Below are 21858 nucleotides of genomic sequence, written 5' to 3'. Positions count from 1 at the left end.
TTAACATGCTTGGATACAGCACTCTGTGGACAGCTTCTTTGGCAATGAATGTTTGTGGCTTACCCTCCTTGTGAAGGGTGTCAATGATTGTCTACTGGACCACTGTCAGATCAGCAGTCTTCCCCATGATTGTGTAGCCTAGTGAACCAAACTGAGAGACCAGTTTGAAGGCTCAGGAAACCTTTGCAGGTGTTTTGAGTTGATTAGCTGACTGGCATGTCACCATATTTTAATTTGTTTAGATAGTGAATTTGTGGGTTTTTGTTAAATGTGAGCCAAAATCATCACAATTAAAAGAACCAAAGACTTAAACTATTTCAGTCTGTGTGCATTGAATTTATTTAATACATGAGTTTCACAATTTAAATTGAATTACTGAAATAAATGATTTTTTCCACGATATTCTAATTTACTGAGATGCACCTGTATATACAGTGGGTATAGAAAAGAATCACCACCCTTTAAAATAATCACATTTTGTTGCTTTGTAGCCTGAAATTAAGACGGACACTGTTTTTGTTTTATCCAGATTTATTCAGTGCAACTTATAACATCCATGTGAAAGATACTGTATAACACCAACATGTGAAAAAAAAAAAAAAAAAAACAGAATCACTGAGCTGGAAAAAGGATGACCCTTCTCCTAAATGACTCAATCAGGTGTAGCTTATCACCTTCTCAATGGCACACAAACCCATTTCACTTCCAGCTGTGATGAACTGTAGTCATTTTGATTAGCTCAGCATGAAAAGAGCTCTCCTGGAGCATTTCAGTCCTTGGTAGAGCAACTGAAGCAAACAATCAACTCTGGGTGCTAAGACACTGTCAAAAGATCTCCGGGATAAAGTTGTGGACAGGCCCAAGTCAGTAGATGGATACAAAAAAAGGCTTTATCAATGCCTAGAAGCACAGTGAAGTATGTTATTAAAAAGTGGAAGGTATTTGCTCCAAATTGGATGAAAGAACCAGGAGGAAACTGCTCAGAGAGGCTACCAAGAGGCCTACAGCAACTCTGATGCAGGAATTGATGACAAAGAGTGGTCATTGTGTGCATGTGACAACAATATCACAAATTCTCCACAAATGTGGCTTGTATGGGAGAGCTGCAAGAAAACATTCACTTTGTAATGTGTGAGAAGCAATAAAGTTGCCGGGTTTACAAGGCTTTCTTTCTTTCTTTTTTGATTTTTGTTAAATTTGATTGAATCCAATTGGACGTATTTGAAAATAATCTATCCAAAGATGATGTCTTGCTTGGGGAGGGTGGTGCTTACGGGTTGCCTGCGCTACTGGCACTGTTTCCAAGATACCCACTCAGTTTCCTTGGTAACCGGAGATAGCACATGGATAAAGTGTGCGCCATAGTTAATGACGCTTACGACACTTCGTCCTTTTTTCATGCAAAACAGTGGTGTAATAACGGCGGGCGAATCTTTGAGGATTACAATACTGTTTATGCAGTGTTTCACAACACACACGTCATCGTGGTTCTGGAACAGAGTGTCTTTCGTAGAGTTTGCGCCGACGTCATTGCGAACTGTTAAAAAGTGAACGTATTCTGCTGATGTCAGCTGAAACGGACCCATTAGAACAGATCAACGAGATGCTGCTGCAGCGAGCAGACCACCAAGAGTGTCACCCACCTACAGGCTCATCGATGTAATGTGAAGAAAAAATTAATAAAAACAGCCATTACATAAATGCTTATAAATGCATTTTATAAATGAACATTTTCTTAACTGTAAAAAAAGAAAAAAGAGACAAAAATGATAAACTGAATAGCTAGCCTACATTGTAATTATTATTATTATTATTATTTTGAAATAATACGTTTTTTAAGTAATAGCCTACTTTTTAATGATCAAATGGCATTCCTAGAATTCTCTGTGGGTACCATCAAGTTTGTTTGGATTCTTATGTTAAAATTAGGTTTTTATTATTTTTGTTATTAATTAACTTTTGTGTTGTTTAGGATATTAAGTTAGCCTAATGTTAATAGCATGTATTTAGCCTACGTTGCCGCTTTTTAACAAAAAATTAAATCAGAAATAGAAATTACTGCATAAACCTTGCTGTCTTAAACTGGCCAAACATGAGATTAAAAATATAAAAGTGTTCTTGTTTTAAGAATGACTGTGTGACTAAGAATGAAAATGCACAATTAGTGCTTATTTAAAAATTCGTTCGTCCGTGAATTCATTTGCACTTGTTGACAGTAGCCTATATCTCAGATAGTGTCACCAAAATAAATATATTTTATAGGCTATCCCATACTTTCCTCGTGTCTTTGATCAGAACGTTCGCATGCTTAATGAGAGGCATGCAATATTCATTATCTATTCAAATACATCTTCTTGACTGAAGTATTTGGGTAAGGAGTCACGGCGCGTTCATGTGTTCCCAGTGTCGCGCGGCGCTGTCCAATCATCTCCACCCATAGGCGGTCCAATCCGTCCCTGTCTCACACAGCGGTCCTCCGCGTCCCTGCCTCCTCCTCCTCTCTGCTTGGCTGGCTTATCATCGCTTCCTTATTGCCAAACCTGCAAAGACAGGGCTGTACTGAATGCAGCGTAATTTTGACCCATGTTCCATTAGCTGAGCGGCCCTGAGGGCACGAGGCTTCCGCGCGGGACTGTAATGCTACACTGTCCTCCCTCTCCGGCCAGTTCATCCTCAGAAGCGCAGAGCTATGGACCTGAAACCGTAGTGCTCTGCAGTCACCTGCGACTCCAATAGGCAATCAATATTGATAGAGAATTGTTAATGATTACAGCCATAAGGCAAGACGTCGCGGAGAGGAAGGCTGGAATTATGAAGGTATGTCACAGACCGTCGCATTATTGCTTGACTGACCATCCGATACTACTGCCATATGCTTTTATCCATTAATTTCTGTAGGTGTACCGCGCGAATTTCATTATGCCCTTGTTTGGTGACTGTTGCCAGGAGAGCCACTTTGCCTTTGCAGCATTTAACGCCGCGCGGGCTGTCCTCGTCAGCTGCTTTGTTTGTCAACTATCTCTACCACATATTCTGCCGCGATCCATTTAAAGTCGGCATGTGCTACTCGTTTCTATATTTAATAAAAGATGTTCGCGTGAAAGCGCCTCTCAGACAACAATAGCAATACATTAGCGCGAGCGCGTGAGTGAAATGTTGGTCCACGTAGTAAAACAGCGGCCTCGAGCACTTCTGTTTGGAGGCAACGTAACCCTGTCAGGTTTAAATGAATATGGGTGTTTTTCTATATGTGTTCGAGAGACGAATAAAGTGTAGAGTGTGTAATGCGAGAGCGAGCAGGTGCTGAGAAAATGTGCCAGACCAGTTGCGACTCTCCGTGCTGTGGGTTTGCAGTGATGTGAGATGAGATGTGATTTGGGATTCATAGTCCACTCCGCTGGTAAATAATGACCATTGCAGTCATTGGCTAGCAGCATGCAGCCCCTCTCGGCACCATCATAACTCTCCACAGCGTTTATGGCCACACTTATACGCATATCAGTGTGTTTTATTGTGTGATCTCAGGCATGTTATGAGGAGAAATGGTAGTTGCATGTGTTTGTCCGCTGAGTATCTGTGAGGGAATTTGGCAGGGCTTGTGTCATTCAGCAAACAATCCATTGTTAAACAGAATTAGAATAAGATTTTTTGCCAAGTAAGTTTAAACGCAAACACACACGTTTGTTTTTGTGAATTGTGGGGACATTCCATAGGCATAATGGTTTTTATACTTTACAAACTGTATGTGCTATTGCCCTACAACCCTACACCTAACCCTACCCCTTACAGGAAACTTTGTGCATTTTTTGTTTCTCAAAAAAACTCATTCTGTATGGTTTATAAGCATTTTGAAAAATGGTGACATGGGTTATGTCCTCATAAGTCACCCTCTCCTTGTAATACCTGTGTCATACCCATGTCATTATACAAAGTTGTGTCCTGATATGTCACAAAAACACGCACACACACACACACACACACACACACACACACACACACACACACACACACACACAAAATGGACTTGAAGCTTCAAGTACATAGAAAAAAATAAAATAAAAATACAACTAGACAAATAAGATTTATGTAGATAATAGACAATATAGAAGAAAATACTCTATTTAGAGATACAGTTATGCAAGAGAATGTGAATAAGAAAAGAACAGAATATAATTATAAAAAAAAAATGCACATGACTCTAAAGGTCATCCATGTCTTGTAAGATAATTATGATAAAACTAAAACCATAAAACACGTTTTAAATAAAAATAAACCGAAATAAAATAAACATTAACTGAAATAAAATAAAATATAATAATACTTTTTTATTTAGTATGTACTAAATATCTGATGTTTAAGTGTTAACTCACACTAAAACAAATAATAATAATTTATAATATTAATAAATAATAATAAAATGACAAAACAAAAATGAAAATGGAAAATATATTATAAAAATCTATTATAAATTAAATTAAATTAAATTTATGCATTTAGCAGACGCTTCTATCCAAAGAATGGGATGAATAAATGAAATAAATGAAAATGTTATTTAAAAAAGTATTGTACTAATTATAATAGTAACTATGTAATAGCATATAACAAAGGTATAACAATATATATATATATATATATATATATATATATATATATATATATATATATATATATATATATATCACTCGTCCCCAGATCAGTACAGTTTGGTCATCACATGCTCACAGGTTTTTTGGCATGACAAGTGAATGGCATGACAACCCCAGGTTTACTTTGCTGAAGCATTAGTAAACATTATATTCATGTTATCACACACATTAAGCTCATTTTTATCCATTTTGAATATGATAAAGTATGTAAAAATGACAATCATTGACCACTTTGACATGCTACTACTGCAGAACTGCCTCTCTCTGTCACACTTCTGTATCTCACTGTATCTCATCTTTCCCCCAGGCAACACAGTTTCATACCTCTCCTCTCCTGTCCTCCACTCTTCCCGTTACATTTACTTGTTACTCTTGTAAAAGCTGCTAGCATGAAGGTTATGGACTTAAATCAACAGCCAATATTGTTGTCATGCAAATGAGCCTGAGCAGGTGTGCATTGTGGGTATACATATGTATGAGCATGTGTGCAGGTGCTGTAAAGTTTCATCTCTGGAAAACATAGTGGACTTGCATGTAACGCGCCATTTGCAGTGTAAAGACACTGTCAGTGGCATAATCGGGTTATAAACACAACTGAAAGAAGCTGAAATTGTTCTATTTGACATGGGAATTGTAGTCCTAAATGAATGTGACTTGAATCATGTTAGAATCACGTCTAGAGTGACCTCTTTTAACTGAAGAGGTTTGTTCTGAGTTCCAGATTGTTTGTTTTTATTGTGGAACCTTGACTGCTGATGTGGAGAAAAAACAAACCCCATGGCTCTTCATCGCTCTGGATGCTTTAATGGTTCAGCACATAACAGCAGATGTACCTGAGGCTCTCTACACAGCAGTGATTCGCATTGTGATGCCGCAGAGAGATTTTAAACGTGTCTGAGAGATTCAATATTATTGGGATCTGATTTGTGGAAATTTGAGTTTTATTTGGCTGTACCTTTTCCATCGAAAATAACTTCTGAAGTTAATCTTTCTAAAGAAATCCTGCTTAAACCAGCCTGAACTGTTTTGCTGTTTTCAGCTGGTTTAAGAGACCCTGACCAGTGCTCCAAACCTGTCTGAAACCAGGCAACAGTCCAGCCTGGAAGACTAAATAAGATGAACAAACCAAGTTAGGATTTTTTCCAGAGCAGAGGGTTTCTCTAATTTGGGAGATCAAGTAAATGTTCAGTTCTACAATACAATAAGATCAAGACATCCCATAATCATTTGCATCAGAGAGGAAACCCAGGGTAGAATCGAATTTCATTCTTCTCTGACTTTCAGTCTTGTTCCACAACATGAACAAATAATTGACATTAAGAGTTACTGCATTAGATGTCAACAAAATGTCAAACAAGCAGCAGATCTCAGCACCCAAATATCCCACCTCAGAATGCCATCCACAAAACTTTCTTCTACATCTCTTTTCTTGGCCCAGTGACATCTGGACCTTTAGTTTTCAACTAAACCTGTTCTCGATTTGAGCATGTTCATCGACTCACCTGAAGATCCAGCAGGATTTATCTTCTTTCCACACTTCATCTTTGGTGCCACAGACTTCCTCAGAGTTAATGAGAATATCCGATGTGTTCAGGCAAGGTTAGAGCTCTAACCTTACAGAAGGTTTGAAGTCACTTTAAAAAAATTGTAAAAATGGAAGGGAAGAGTTTTCTACATTCCACTTTTGCTCTACTATAGTTTGAGTATTAATCCAGCTTATACTTATAAAACTTGGCAATGTGTACTACATATCTTGTTGTTCATTTACACTTCCATGTCAAAAGTTCGGAATAATAACATTTTGTTATGTTTTCGAAAAAAGTCTCTTATGCTCACCAAGGCTGCATTTATTTAACAAAAATCAGTAAAAACAGTAATAGAATGAAATATTAATACAATTATTTAAATATATTTTAATTAATGTAATTTATTCCTTTGATGGCAAAGCTGAATTTTCAGCAGTTATTACTCCAGTCTTCAGTGTCACATGATCCTTCAGAAATCATTCTAATATGCTGATTTAGTGCTCAAAAAACATTTCTTATTGTTATAAATGTTGAAAAATGTTTCTGCTGCTTAGTATTTAAATTTTTGAAACATCTTTTGATAAAATAAATGCAGCCTCAGCAAACATAAGAGAATTTTGTCTGGCAGTTAATTCGCTTTGGATGAAAGCGTCTGCTGAATGTATAATTGTAAAATAGTCATGTTGCACAGTCACCATATCGAAGATTTCCAGATGCTGTTCATGCAAACGTATAGAAGTACACTGGCCATTTGAATGACTTTGAAATGTATCTGTTGCACTGGAAAAATTCATTCTTTGCAGGTCTGTCTTAAATGCTCTTGAACGGTATGAAAAACACAAACAGTTCATTTGTTTGGGGTTATAAGTTCTTTATTCATAAGTAGGATAGGGTGGCAGTTTTGGGCACCTTTAAGTACTTAATCAATTATTCTCAACATCTCAGCAGCCCATGAAGACTCAGCATGCATATGTAATGCAGTGGATGCGAGCAGGATTTAATCAGAGAGGGAAAGTTCTTTGGATCTCGATAAAATACACAGATGTCACGCAACAGTGATATGTGCGAAGAAACACATGAAACATCATCCCAGAGCTTTGCCAGAAACATAGTGAACAAAGTGGTAGACAAGATCCAGGTGCATATTTAAAGCTAATTTATATATTAATATATATATTAATCTTGTATCCTAAGTGCTGAGTCTTATTTTACCTGCGTGAGAGGTTTTCCGGTGAACTGTACACACTCACATTCTCACACTGTAATGTGTTTGTGCGCAAGTGAGGTGCGAACACACTGCGGCAGGTTGGATGGACTTTGATAACGGGTGTTTGAAGTGCTCACGCCACTGTTTGGTTTTAGTTTTAAGGGGACTCATGCTGCTATTTCTCCACAGCTCCAGGCAGAGTCTGTACAACCTGGAGTAATAACTTTCTCTCTCTTTGTGAGGTAATGGAAAAGCGCCAGAATGCACGGTCTCCTCCCCTCCCTGAGTTTACTGCAATGGTGTTGCTGTAACTATGTAACTCTGTTGGTATTGTCCATTTAAAGACTCGGCCACCCCACCCTTGCTGATGTATATCAGATGATGCATTAACTAGTGTGATCTTTGCACTGCAGGATTGTAATCAGAAACGTTGAAGTGTATTATGTAATTATCAGATGATTTGCATTTGTTGTAACTTGTATTCTAGTGTCTTTGGCTCTTGATTCAATTCTGTAGAGACTATATGAGTTGCTATAGGTCTAAGCAGCAGGGACACGCATGCAGAGAAAGATAGAGAGGGCCTTCTGCAGCCAAACCTGATGCGTAATTTGGCAGATTCTCTGAGATACTGATTTGTGGTGTGTATATATATATTTTTTTACTTTACCATCTTTAGTGAAGAGCCCCGATGATTTTGCGGGCAAAAACGTGTACATTTTTGGAAGCAGATTCACTGACACCTGAAATAGATATACACATTTAAAAAGACCCCGCAAAAATTGTTTTTGTATATAAAAACACCCCCCACTGCAGTTTGACCATCTGTTTGCTTGTTTTGTTTCAATTTGTAGACTCATATCATGTGTTTAGCTTGTGGAATACCACTGGGACTCACATTAATGTGTTTGTGAAGGCCCTTGCCTCTCATTTTGTGCCTGTTAGAAGAATCATGGGACATATATTCTCATTCTGGATGTGTTTGACTTTGTGCTTCATCTTATCTTTTTGTTATACTTTAAAGTGGGCACTATCTTCAAATCTACATGTAAAAAGACACATTCAGTTGTGTTTTGTTCACTTCATATACAGTACACTACTGTTCAAAAGTTTGGGGTTGGTTTGATTAAAAAAAAAAGTCTCTTATGCTCATCAAGTCTGCATATTTTTGATCAAATAAATGCAGACTTGATGAGCATAAGAGACTTCTTTTAAATGTAAGTTTTCAATATATTTTAAAATGTAATTTATTACTGTGATAGCAGCCATTACTCCCAGTCTTCAGTGTCACATGATCCTTCAGAAATTCATGGAAACTTTTTTCAGCATTCTTTAATGAATAGACAGTTCAAAAGAACAGTATTTATGACATTCATGATAAGAGACACACAGTAAAAGTGTTTGTGGCTTCAAAATGATCCGAAATTATTCATATTCAGTAAACCTATTTTGAAAACTAAATTAGGTTGGGTTACCCTGAATATTTTTAAATAAATTTGTTTGCAAAGACCCTGATTTGTAGGTAACCCTACAAAAACTCTAAGCTAGTTTAAAGTCAGCTTAAACCGGAAGTTGCTGCCGACTTTATTTCAGTGTAGTGATGTATTTCATGGTTTTATCTTTGTGCTCCTCCTCTCTGTCTCTCACTCATAGCAATCTAACGGTTGGAGGTAGGGCTGCACAATTAATCGAATTTCTAATCGCGATTACAATTACAGATGCCACAATTATGTAATTGTTCAAAGCAGCAATTAATCGTTCAAAGTCCACTTATGTTATTCTGTGTGCTTAAGATGCTTTTTTCTTTCCACGGACATGTTATCTGAAGGTTTTTTTTCCTGTTTTAATTTTAGTTTTAGTATAACACTATAATACTATTCATATTTTTGCTTTTTTTATAATTTAAAGAAGAAACCAATCCAATTTATAGTTGGCATTTGAGGCTTAATACTATAGAAAAGCACTAAAAGTGTTAGCACTTAAGTGTTTTCAGCTTGTTTATTTTCATATAAAAATATGGCATGCAGTTGCATCAAACAACGGTATAAACATCATTCAATGTAAATTTTGATAATTGTAATTAATAATCCCAATTACAGTTTCAAGGGAATAATCGACAATTATGATTTTTGTCATAATCGTGCAGCCCTATTTGTAGGGGTGTGTTTAAGGATATTCTGCCCAAGCCGTAAAACTGACGTCATCAGAATAGGAATGCCATTCCAGGGCAAAAGTAAATGTTCAGATTTTGATTAAAGATTACAAAGAAAAACACATTTTTTCAGCGGATTAACTTGCACGGATTAATTGTTTATATCAAGACTAGCAATTTGCGCTAGTAAAGTAAATAAAGTCCATTTTGATTTCATGCAGACTTTAAGGTGGTCTTCTGACCTGTCCAAGCTGGTCTTCAGTTGGTTTAACTGGGTAATCAGTTGGTCTCACAGTCTGACTAGCTGAAAAGTGTCTAGAATCAACAGACCATCCCAACCAAGCTGGTAAATCAGCTAAACCCAGTAAACCATCTTAGTAGGGTTAAGGTAATTTTCAGCAGGGTAATCTATTAATTTTTGCAGACACAAATTGAACATGTTTTTAACATATTTTCCTTTTCTTTTCTCTTTCTTTCAGCGCGGTCAACATGTCTAAGGCCACTGTTAAGAAGCTGCACTGGCGCTCGAAAGTGCAGGAGAGCTTCGTCCCGCTGGGCGGAGCCTCGGGAGAGCTTGGTGTGGCCATCGGAGGTGGTGCAGATTATGGAGAGTTCCCATTTGTTACAGCAGCACCTGGGGGTGGAGCCACTGTTGGTGACATCATCCTAGAGATCGGCGCTACACCTGTCCTGGGATTGACCTTGGGAGATGTGAGAGGGGTTCTGAACTCATGTCCGCATCCCATTCGGATCAAAACAGTATTACCAGGTACTCTGTTTATCAATAAGAGCAAATTGACTGGTGTGTGATTAAGTACTGTAAGTTTGGAGAACTACTTTGCATTGGATAAGAGAAGGTTAATGCAAAAAGAAGAATTCCTGAATATTCTTTTGAACAAGAGACAATTTGCAGAGTAGAATTAGATCAACTAAATTTTTAATGGAAATATTGTCATCATTTCCTCACTGTCATGTTGTTTCAAACCTTTATGACTGTCTTTTTTGAAGAATATTCTGACCTTTTTTCTTTAATATTATAAAACTGAAAGGGGATTGAAGCTGTCAAAGAGAATAGATTCCAAAAAATAGTATAAAATTGGTCCTTAAACTTGTGTGCTATATTCCAAGTCTTTTGAATAAGCGAGAAATCAGTCTAGTTCTTAAACAAATTCTGAACTGATTCCGTGAAAACATCTGACTCAAAAGTTTCATTCATGTTGAACATTGGTATTTCTCACGAACGAGAGATGTCGAGATTTTTAATTGCTTCAGAACACTTGGAATGTAGAATAAAAGCAGAATGGACTACTATATTGTATTTTTATGCCGTTTTTATTTTTATTTTATCATTTTGGATAAATATTTAGTCCATTTTGGCCTCAGTCTTCATTTACTTACATTTTTTTGGAAAGTGCGTTCAGGATTTTCTTCTGAAAAAAAAATTGTGTTCCACAAAAGAAAGAAAACAAAGTTTGAGGGTGAATAAATATTGACAGAATGTTCTTTTTAGGTGAAATATTTCCTAAATGGAAGTGTTTTATCTCCTTGAAGGCTCTCTATCCCATTCTTTCTGAAAATGGAGATGGGGATATCAGTAACTTTCCAGTTAGTGGGTTACGTCTGCCTGAGGTTGAACCTGTGACCTTATTATTACCAGCCCAGGTCTTTCCTCACAAGGCTGCTACACACCCCATTATGTTATTTTGGGAGGTTTTATCTGCATATTGTTGCACTTATTAAATGAAATACTTGGGTTGTGTAAGAGCTTTATACCTACTGACAATATACAGCCCCGAGTAGATCACAGTGTGACATGTCACCCGTTAGTGTCATTCTGCCTGAGGATTGTATTATCCTAATCTAACCTGCCTGAATACGTCGGTTCAAGATGTTCCATGGGGATTTGATTTACTTTATTCATGTCTAGCTTCTACACAAGGAAGTGTTAAGAATTTTTAGTTGTTCTTGACACCATAAATTAATGCTTAATGAAGGCATTCACTCTCTTTCACGATTTATCTCTTCTCCTCCATATATTATGTTTAACTCATTGGCTTTTGGTCTAATGAGATTTTGGTGTAAATAAAAACCAATTTTCTGACAAAATGTTGTATTACTTTTCACTGTTGTGGTTAGTTTGGACAGATATTTAGAATAGTCTTACTCTCTTGAATTACACAGGATTGTTTTTAATAACAGCATGCAAAAAAAGTATCTACGCCAAGTGTCCACCTTCCTACAGTTCAGCGTCAGATGTTAAGTGGATGTGATATCCTGCACTCTATTACTTAACCTCTCTGGAACTCTCTGCCCTGGTCAGCCCAATTGATCGCTGTCATGGGTAATCCCCATACATAGTGTATAAAGACCATCAATATACTGCATGAAAAGAAGCTGTCTGTCATCTAAGGTCATAATGCACTTTAAAAAATGAATAGATAAGTGGGAAATGACTCATTCTACCTTTCCCATGTGTCCTTGAGGAGTCCATGTGTTGAGATTGTGTGTGGAAAGGACCCTCAGATTATATTAAGTGCAAAAATCAATTCAGAGAAGCCAAGTGGGGCGGATACGTCCTCGTTAGGTGCTCCACAGTGCTTGTTTGTGACAACAGCACACTGACCTTTCACTACTTCAGCAGCAGCACAGCAGTCTCAGCATGCGTGTGTGGTGTTAGGACTGAATTCAGGGTGAAGGATCATTTTACCCTCATCACTTTTAAGGTGTATTTTAGTTTATTTTTAGGACTTTGATAGTTTCACTTTGCCAATTCAACTTTTTTCTCATATTTCCATGGTGACAGCAGTGTTCTATTTGTGAATTTGACCTGTTGAATGCTGTTATTAAAATGTGGTTTCAGATCTCTCCATCTCATTCTTGCTCATGTGTTCTGTTTGTAATCTGTAGGCTCAACTCTCTGTAAGGATCTGAGACTTTACCTGAGCAAGTGTTTTACACCCGGATCCATGGACAGCCAACTCCAACAGGTCATACGAGAGAACCTCTACCTGCGCGCCGTGCCCTGTGAGTGACCCACACCTACATTATTCAGTAATACAAGGTCTTTAACACAGGATGTCAAACTACTGTATTTTTGGAGAAAAAAGATGAAAATGTGCATTAAATGTCCAGTTGTAAAATGTATTAAGTTTATTTGCTGACTGTCTAATGCTTTTTCAAGACAAAAGTACTCACTTTAACTGGTAAACGCTAATCTGACTCAGTATACAACTTTTGGGAGTAAAGGCAAATCAGTGTGTCTAAAAACAAAGTCATGTTTACAAGATACCAGACTGGCACAACAAGAGCTTTTGAGGACAGTATAATAACTGGATTTGTCCCTGTTTGTCATTAAAGGTGCACAAAGACTTTATTCAGGCTTCAGGGGAACTCAGATTTTTTAAAGTTACACACAGCCAGATTTTTCTGTTGAGTCGTGGGTTGTCATATTAATGATGAAATCGCAATTGTATAATGTTATAGTATGTCCCAAAGCTTGTGGATCTCCAATGGATCTCTTTATGAACAAGCCTTTGAATCATTGGTTCATCCGACTCGTTCAAAATGCTGATTCATTCAGAAATTGTGTGTTGCTCAGAGATACACAACAGTTCTACTGTGGCTTTAAACTGTAAGTAGTATTTTTGTGGGCAAATTTGAGCAAAAACAGACAATACTGTTTAAAATATATCACAATATTAACTTCTTATTTACTAAACTGTTGTGTAAAATCACATTTGCACTAATGCTGGTATTTGGGACAAACACAGCACTCATATTGATATTGTGATATTGCTCTCGTTTGATATCACTTATCATATAATATAAATATGAGAAAAAACTCATACAGGGGCATTTAGCCCTAATATCTTGAATTTTAGGGTCACATAACTGCATTTGTGGACTCCATATTTTTCTAGTAATATAGAACTTTTCTAACTAAAACTGTTTATAGAGACCCCCGTTCCAATATTTCAATTCATTTTACAATACAAAATGGACCTGACCTCATGCTTTTTAGTCAAAGGCCTGGCTACACAAGATTATACAATATGTAAAATGACTCCCTGGTGCTTCTCTTTATCCACCAAGGGCTTCTTGGCCTGAAAAGACCCCTGAAGTAGAACAACTGCAATGAAAACACAGATGAGAAAGATACTGAAATACATCAGCCAGCAAAAGCATGCATGCAATCTCATGCTTTAATGCTCACAGAGACTGTAAACAAATCTAATTTACAATCACGTCAAACCTCATGTGGAGTCAAAGGTTCATTCACTTTGAGGCAATGCAGTGCACTTTAACCATTGCCATGGAAAATTTCATCAAATGTCACAGCGGTGCACTCATTGCGAATGGCACTGTTTCATATTTTGCCTTGGCTACAAAACTGCAACTATATTCTGAAATGATTGCATGCATTTATTAATGTATAGCTCCTGCTGGCCCCTTTAAATCATCAGGCACCCGATCACCATCACAGCTGATGCATTTAATCCATCCCGTATGATTCACATTTCACCTATTTCCTGCTCTTGAATTCCAAAGCTGCACATTTGTCTTTGTTTGCAGCCTGAGGTACCCTGCTGTGCCTTTCAGCGCTCCTGTGCGCGCATATACGCATAAACACATCAGCACCCAAACACGGACCCATTCATGCATGCTTTGCTAATGTACACATAAGCACACTCATTTTTTGTGCATCCATTCACATTACCTTTTATCTGTCGGTTCAGTTACATAGCCTGTCTAGTCAAAATAAAATGGCTTTCCTAAATAACACGTTTATTCATCACATCATTATTTTGACACCATAAAGCGGCTAATTTTACTGTCACTTCTCTGAATTGATCTCAGGCAGTTGACTGTTTACAGAAGACTGAACTGTAAGATACTCCTCTTTTCTTTTCTTTTAAGATAAAATAGCACAGGTGTGTCAGTATAAGAACACAGCTATGTTTAACCAGGTGCTGAACATCTTGCTAAATGGTTATCATGGGGTTGCACTTGCATTGGGGCTTTTAGAGACAACATAAAGTCAGCATTGTTTACTTTTCTAAAACACGTTCCTGGTCTTATTTTGTGTAATTCATCAGTACATGTTATTCCCAAAGGAAAAAAAAGTTTCCTCGTAATCTTTCATCAAGATGTAATAACGTGCTCAACTGTCCTTTCCAGCTGACATCACAGATCACTATATTTCAACGCCAACCACCTGGCTCTGTTCTGAAAATTTTGCCTGCTTTTCACAATCCAATCAGTTCCTTTTTTTCCTGTTAAATGTCCATCTTAACTCAGAAATGGCACGTGTAAAAAGCCCTAAATGTCAAAAATCCTTATTGTCTCAATCTACACATTCATAAGAGATTCATTTCAGAGTGAATGTATAGGGTTCGATTATGTTACATTAAAATGCCATTATTTCAAGAGAAAAAAATGCTCATATGCTTTTTGCATAGGCTGTCATGTCATATATGGGCTGTATAATACCTTTGGACAATGCAGTGTTTTGTTATTAATGGATGATTTATTGTATATAGTGGCTGAAGGCTTTTAAGTCATTACATTCCAGCGTGATGTTGAATAACTATGTGTTGTATCTATTGATAGGTGCACTACCTCATAAACCACATACCTTTTCTTTTCCTTAAGACGTTTGCTTCAGAGCCATTTATGTTGGCAAGGTCGATTGATCAAAGCATATAGGTTTCCTGCTGTATCTTTTCCGCAACACCGGAGAGTTGCAGTGATCAGTTTAGCTTAAATCAGGATGCACTGCTAATCTGCCTCTGGAAAATCCACTTTTCTCAACTTTCATTTGAGATGGAAAACTGAAAGGAAGTTGTATAATCTCATCACTGTGGGATTATAGAATAAGGCTGAAGTGTTTGAAATTATAATCAGGCGTCGCCTCACATCGCCAAAGTCATATACAAACAGACACACAGACATTTTGTTTAATATATAGTTAGTGTGTAAACACTGTTACATAACTGATTTTAACTTCATTTGGCACTCACTCAAACATTAAACTCCACCTTTTTCCATATCAAGGCAATTCAGCTTTCTTCAGCTTTCCTCAGCTGTCTCTGTTTTCGGTGGTCCTGTAGATCCAAACATCAAATGCATCAAAGCAACTAGCCTCATGGTGATGTCATCAGGACATTTTTTGTTTGTTTGTTTCAAAAAATGCAATAGTTTTTTTTTTTTTTTCTTTTTTTTTTTTTTAGCAAAGGTTAGATGCAAGTTTATGAAAAAATAATGATCTTTTAAAATGCCCTGTATGTTTGTAGCACTACTGGCCTTTCTGTTTTAAGGTTCTCCATTTAAATGGCTTGTTGTCTACTTTTAACAAACGTAAAAAGTCTACGTCTACTTTTTTGGTAAGTTAAGCAAAAAGCAAAAGCATTGTATTTTTTTTCTAATTACATTAATGTTTTGCTCATCCTGCTTTGACCCAGGTACGACCAGGCAACCACGGGATGGAGAGATCTCAGGGGTGGATTATAACTTTGTGTCCATTGAGGAATTCTTCTCCCTGGAAGAGTCTGGAGCCCTGCTGGAAAGTGGGAAGTTCAAAGGTCAGAATCCGTATTTCCAAACTATTGTTTCACAACCAGGGGATTGGGGGCCACTAGGGGCTCGCTGAACAGCATTTAGCTCTTAAAACCTGTCCATATAGTAGATTAAAATAAGTTTTTAAAACAAAACTAGGGCTAGGGGGCCTTTAAAAAGTTGTGTACAATCAGGGGCTTTGGAGTTCATGTTTGTTTATTAAATATTTAGGCTGATTTGATCTTTTTTTTCAGTTCTATTCAATTCTATTCCACAGATTTAACACAAAATTCATATTCAAACAAATTCATATGCAAACATGTGGAACAGACAGGCCTTGTTTTGGATATAGGAATTATTTATTGCTCAACTAAGTTTGTTTGCGCATGCATTTGAGTTTGTGTGTCCTCGCGAACACATGGTGAGGGTCAGGGCGTCACGTCAGAGCTCCAAATGCTCAAGCCAATCAGAATCAAGAGAAGCACCCTCCAGGCTGCAGAGAAAAGTGCCATGCTGGCTCGGTTCTGTCCTCCAACATTATCAGCAGAAAGAGCTGAAAAAGAGCCCTTATGGAGAGAGAACAAGCATGGAACGCAGACTGATGTCTGAGCCTGCTGATGTCTTTATTAAGGGTCTCATACACAGCTGCAGATTCACACTATGACATCCTTCAAAGTTGCAGCTCTTGGATTTATGAATATGTTTCCGCTGACTCGTGTTTTTGATGCTGCTGCATCTTGATGCTGATGTTCATCTATTATGTCCATCTCGATCCCACATAAAATTGGTTTTAAGGTTTTTATGCAAACCTGTTTTGGGGAACTTACACAGTAAAAGGGCTGATGATTGATGTAAATACCATGGTCCAATCACTGACCATGTCAGTATCAACAATTTTTACTTTTAGTCCTTTAGATTTTTCCTTGCCAAAATCTTCACTATATACACTAATGTTCAAATGTTTGGGGCTGATAAGATTTGTTTTTCATGCTTTTGAAAGTCTTTTAGGCTCACCAAGGCTTTATTGAATCAAAAATACAATAAAAAAACAATAATATTGTGAATTATTATCGTGATTTAAAATAAATGTTTTCTATTTGAATATGTTATAAAATGGTATTTATTATTGTGATGGCAAAGCTGAATTAGTTGTAATTACTCCAGTCTTCAGTGTCAAATGATTTATTAAGAATTCATTCTAATATGCTGAATTTGTGATCAAGAAACTTTTCTTATTATTATCAATATTGAAATCAGTTGTGCTGCTTGATATTTTTTCTGGAAACTGTGATGCACTTTTTTCTCCAGAATTCTTTGATGAATAAAAACTTCAAAAGAACAGCATTTATTTAAAATGGAAATATTCCTTGCAACCTTATAAATGCCCTTATTGTCAATTCCATGCATCCTTGCAGAATAAACTTATTAATTTCTTAAAAAACCTTAATGACTTCTAAAAATAACTCCAGAAATGTGAGAATTGGCATTGTTTGTATTTATATGCCTATAATTACAAATTATTAACAAAGGTATTTTTAACACCTGAGCAGTGATGCCCCACAGCTCATGAGTCATCTCTTCAGCCCGAAACCACATCACACTCCTACATTTCTATCACTCTGTACAGGAGAAAAGAGGCTTTTCTCTGTAATCCCTATTTCAGTTTCTCTGTCTCTGATCACCCTTCCACCCCCATTCGCTCTCTCTCTCTCTCTTTATTTTTTTCTCCAGCTGTAAATAAGCTGCAGTGAGGGAGTTATGCTGCATAAAACATAAAAAAGTGCTGAACATGTAGCCATTGTACAAAAGCTGAGTAAAATCTCTTAGCTATGAAAGATTGTGCACCCCTAGTGGTCTTATAGTGTAAAATGTATTTTTTCCCACCTGAATATTTTTATATTGTGTGGTTTTATTTTGGAGATTTAAAGGTAGATGTTTAGAGGTAGATTAATCTCATGTTTTCGCCATTGTTCTGGTTGCTAAAAGAGCTCTGGAACATCCTACCAGTTTATTAGTTTCATAACAGCTGTGATTAAGGGTTTTAAAGAGTGTGATCTAGGGCAGCAGAAGCCAGGAGCTGAAAAATTCCTCTTTGATAAAACGTACAACTAGAACTATATCATTAAAACTGGTGACACAAGAAGTTCTACTTTGAAAGATACAGTGCGGACACATGCAACATTGGAAGTGGCTTTTAAATTTAAGAGCTATTTTAAATGAGGAAAGCTTAGGATTTTGAACATTTTAAAAATTCAGAAATGTTATGACATAAAAGTAATTCTGCGCTATTTCTAGGTCACTAATCAAATATATGACACTGCTCATGTGAAGTTCTAAGTACAAAAGGTCAGAATTTCTTGCTTCCATTGAAGCACAAGATGATCTTTTGGAACATTCACTCAGATCAGGCAGGATAACATGGATCAACAGATTTTATGGAGCTCTTGCCAGACTTGTGGAGTTCATGCCAGTTTGAATATGTGTTGTCAGTACAAGGAAAATGGGGCATAATAGCTCATGTTTATTCATGTTAATTTTAACATTTCGCTGAAATTGTTATGCTGATAATATAATATGTAATGCAGAATTTTGTATTAAATTAGAAATGTCAGGTAAGTGTAAATTTGAATGCTTTTTTGGAACCATTTTTCTTGGCAAAGTTAATAGTGTGCTCATGATAGGGCTTGTATCATGATGGATTTATGCCTTTTTATTTTGGATAAAATGTGTTTTTGAAAATGGAGATCTTTAAGTTCCAAAGTCTCCTGACATAAGCTGTTTTGATTATCGTATCCAGGTCCACAATTCTCTTTGGCTGCTGAAAATATTGACTCGAGGGACAATAGCTTTTAGGTAGAAAATGGATCTTGTCAAGGACTGTTTCAGTTAGCGCATGTAATACATTGTGTCTAAAGGTCATTGTTTTTATTTTGCTGGTTGGAACAGGTTTTCGATTGTAGCTTCATAGAGGCCCTTTCTAAAATAACTCTGTCATCACAGGGAACTATTATGGTACACCTCGGCCAGTCCACATTGGTCCTGACAGCCCCCCCATTACGTACCAGGAACATCGAAATCTCCTGAGGAACTTCCGTACTCGTAGCAAATCACTCAGCAACCTGGAGAAGGCAGTGGAGGAAGGTGACAACAGCGAGGAAGACTCTGGTCTTTCAGGTATTCAGCTGTTGGGACCACCTTTATTTTAAGTATTTTTAAATGCAAGCAACTTCCTATCTCATGGTACTTTAATATACATATTTGGTAAACTTTTTCTGTAGAGATTGGGAAGTTCTCTTTTTTTTGTACCCCAAGGCACGAGTTTGGGTCCTTTTAATTTTTACTCTATATGTGGTCCCTTTAGGGTCATTTTTTCGAAAAACTCAGTATCTCTTTCCACTGTTACACAGTCAATACCATTATCTTCTAAAAGCCATTGTTAAAACTAATGTAAAACTTAAAACCTAACATAAAACAAAAGCCAGTGAGAAGTTACTTTGTTGTTGTTTAAATATTGTATGCTATATATAGTGTGTTGAGTTTTGTGTGACATTCTGAACCTTCTAGCATCTCTGGTTTGGACTTGAATTTACATCACCATTTTGCAGTTATTTTAAACCCAAAGTGGAATTTTTTTATGTTTTGACATTAAACACTATGGAATTGTATTTAGGATTGATGCCTTTCTCATATTAGAGCTGGCAAGAGGAGCGTAACATGAACAGCGTGACCTCTCGCTGGCCTGAGGTTGCTTAGATTATACAAGACAGCTACATCTCATGTCATGTTCACTGTACTTTGTTTCCCAGCGGGGTCTGCAGGAGCCAGCAGTGCCCCTCCCACCACCATAGTCTCACCTAATCAGACTTGGGATTCAGGCAGTGGGCAGGATGGAGGGGTTGCCATGGAGAATGGAGGACGTGGAGGGGCATTGCCTGAAAACTGGGAACTGGCGTTCAGTGACACGGGTGAACCCTATTACATCAAGTGAGTCAGCAGGGGGAAAAAGAAAAAAATAAGACGGTATAGTGAGAAATAGAGTGAGCAAGAATAGAGACAGAAGGTCATTTGCTTCCTCCAGTAATCAAAGATTATACTCAAAGTTGACATGATGCCTTTGTATGTCACATTGGATTTTTGACATGTGAAGGCGATGCTTGAACTTTAAGATGTGCATCAATGAGAAATGTTTAATTTAGCGGGTGACATACAGTTATCATGTTGGAAGTAAATGTGATTATTTTGCATTTTTGATGCAGTTTTTTGTAAAAAAGGATGACTTGAAATTTAAGATGCACGTCAATGAAAAACACAGAATCTTTGCCTTAAAGGGATACTCCACCCCAAAATGAAAATTTTGTCATTAATCACTTACCCCCATGTCGTTCCAAACCTGTAAAAGCTTTGTTCGTCTTCAGAACACAATTTAAGATATTTTGGATGAAAACCTGGAGGCCTGTGACTGTCCCATAGACTGCCAAATAAATAACAGTGTCAAGGTTCATAAAAGGTATGAAAGTCATCTTCAGAATACTCCATCTGCCATCAGACGTGCAAGTGACGGGAACACTTTTTGTAAGCAAAGAAAACTAAAATAATGACTTTTTTCAATAATTCCTTTGTCAGCGGTCTCCTCTGTGTCTCTCCATATCACCGTATGCTGTGTATGCTCTTCTGTCTCATCCACGCTACAAGGATGCACTGTTTTATCGCTAAATTAACTAAATTAAAGCTAAATACACGTTGAAACAATGTATCCTTGTGGCGCGGATGACACAGAAGAGCATACGCAGCATACGGTGATATGGAGAGACACAGAGGAGACCGCTGACAAAGGAATTATTGAAAAAAGTTGTTATTTTTGTTTTCTTCACTTACAAAAAGTGTTCCCGTCGCTTCATATAGCCCAGATTGCATGTCTGATGGCAGATGGAGTATTCTGCAGATGACTTTCATACCTTTTATGGACCTTGACACTGTTATTTATTTGACAGTCTATGGGACAGTCACAGGCCTTCAGGTTTTCATCCAAAATATCTTAAATTGTGTTCCGAAGATGAACAGAGCTTTTACGGGTTTGGAACGACATGGGGGTAAGTTATTAATGACAAAATTTTCATTTTGGTGTGGAGTATCCCTTTAAAGGTGCTGTATGTACTGTAGGATTGACACTGACTGTGCGTTCACACCAGACGCGACTTGCGCGAATAAATCGCGCTATTCGCGCGTAGTTGGACGCTTGAACATTTTGAGTTCATTCGCTTCATTCGCGCGTGAAATTCGCTTCATTCGCGCGTGAAATTAACTTAACAACAGACGCGAATTCGCGTCATGGGAGGGGCTTCTGCCAAGTTGAGTTCACGCAGCATTGTGATTTCAACCACCGTTTTTATTCGGATAGTTTTCAAAATATTATTGTTATCGTGTTATGAAGGTTAGTTTTTAAAAGTATTTCAGGCGAGAATGTAGTTGTTTTAAACTCAAATATGCGGTTTATTTTAAAAAAACAGCGTCCATTTATCCGCCTAGAGCAGTCTCAACTGGGCTAGTCCTTCTGACATTTGCCGCTGGCTCTGATGTCATCATGTATCCGCCTAGAGCAGTCTCAACTCGGCTAGTCCTTCTGACATTTGCCGCTGGCTCTGATGTCTCTTTACTGGTTCAAGATAAAATATAATTCACTTTCTTCCAAGCAAGATCCTTTTTATTCCTGTTTCTGTAGAAGTATGAAGAAGTATCATATAGCTCCGGGTATCCACATACAGCGATGATGACTTT

The 21858-nt window shown here is 37.3% G+C and overlaps 1 protein-coding gene across 1 annotated transcript in view; it reads left to right on the top strand.

Annotated features, from left to right (window-relative positions):
* Nucleotides 1-2440: 2440 nt before the first annotated feature.
* The window catches only part of LOC109076963 (membrane-associated guanylate kinase, WW and PDZ domain-containing protein 1-like), a 39855-nt gene continuing 20437 nt past the window's right edge, over nucleotides 2441-21858 (top strand). The window contains 6 exon segments of the mRNA XM_042763005.1: nucleotides 2441-2817; nucleotides 10008-10297; nucleotides 12436-12552; nucleotides 15990-16109; nucleotides 19084-19257; nucleotides 19890-20067. Coding sequence (XP_042618939.1) covers nucleotides 10018-10297; nucleotides 12436-12552; nucleotides 15990-16109; nucleotides 19084-19257; nucleotides 19890-20067 — 869 coding nt within the window. The 5' untranslated portion in view covers nucleotides 2441-2817; nucleotides 10008-10017.

Source organism: Cyprinus carpio, chromosome A8 (genome assembly GCF_018340385.1).
Source record: "Cyprinus carpio isolate SPL01 chromosome A8, ASM1834038v1, whole genome shotgun sequence".
NCBI lineage: Eukaryota > Metazoa > Chordata > Actinopteri > Cypriniformes > Cyprinidae > Cyprinus > Cyprinus carpio.
Note: the sequence above shows the minus strand (reverse complement) of the source record. Positions and strands in the feature narration are given on the sequence as shown.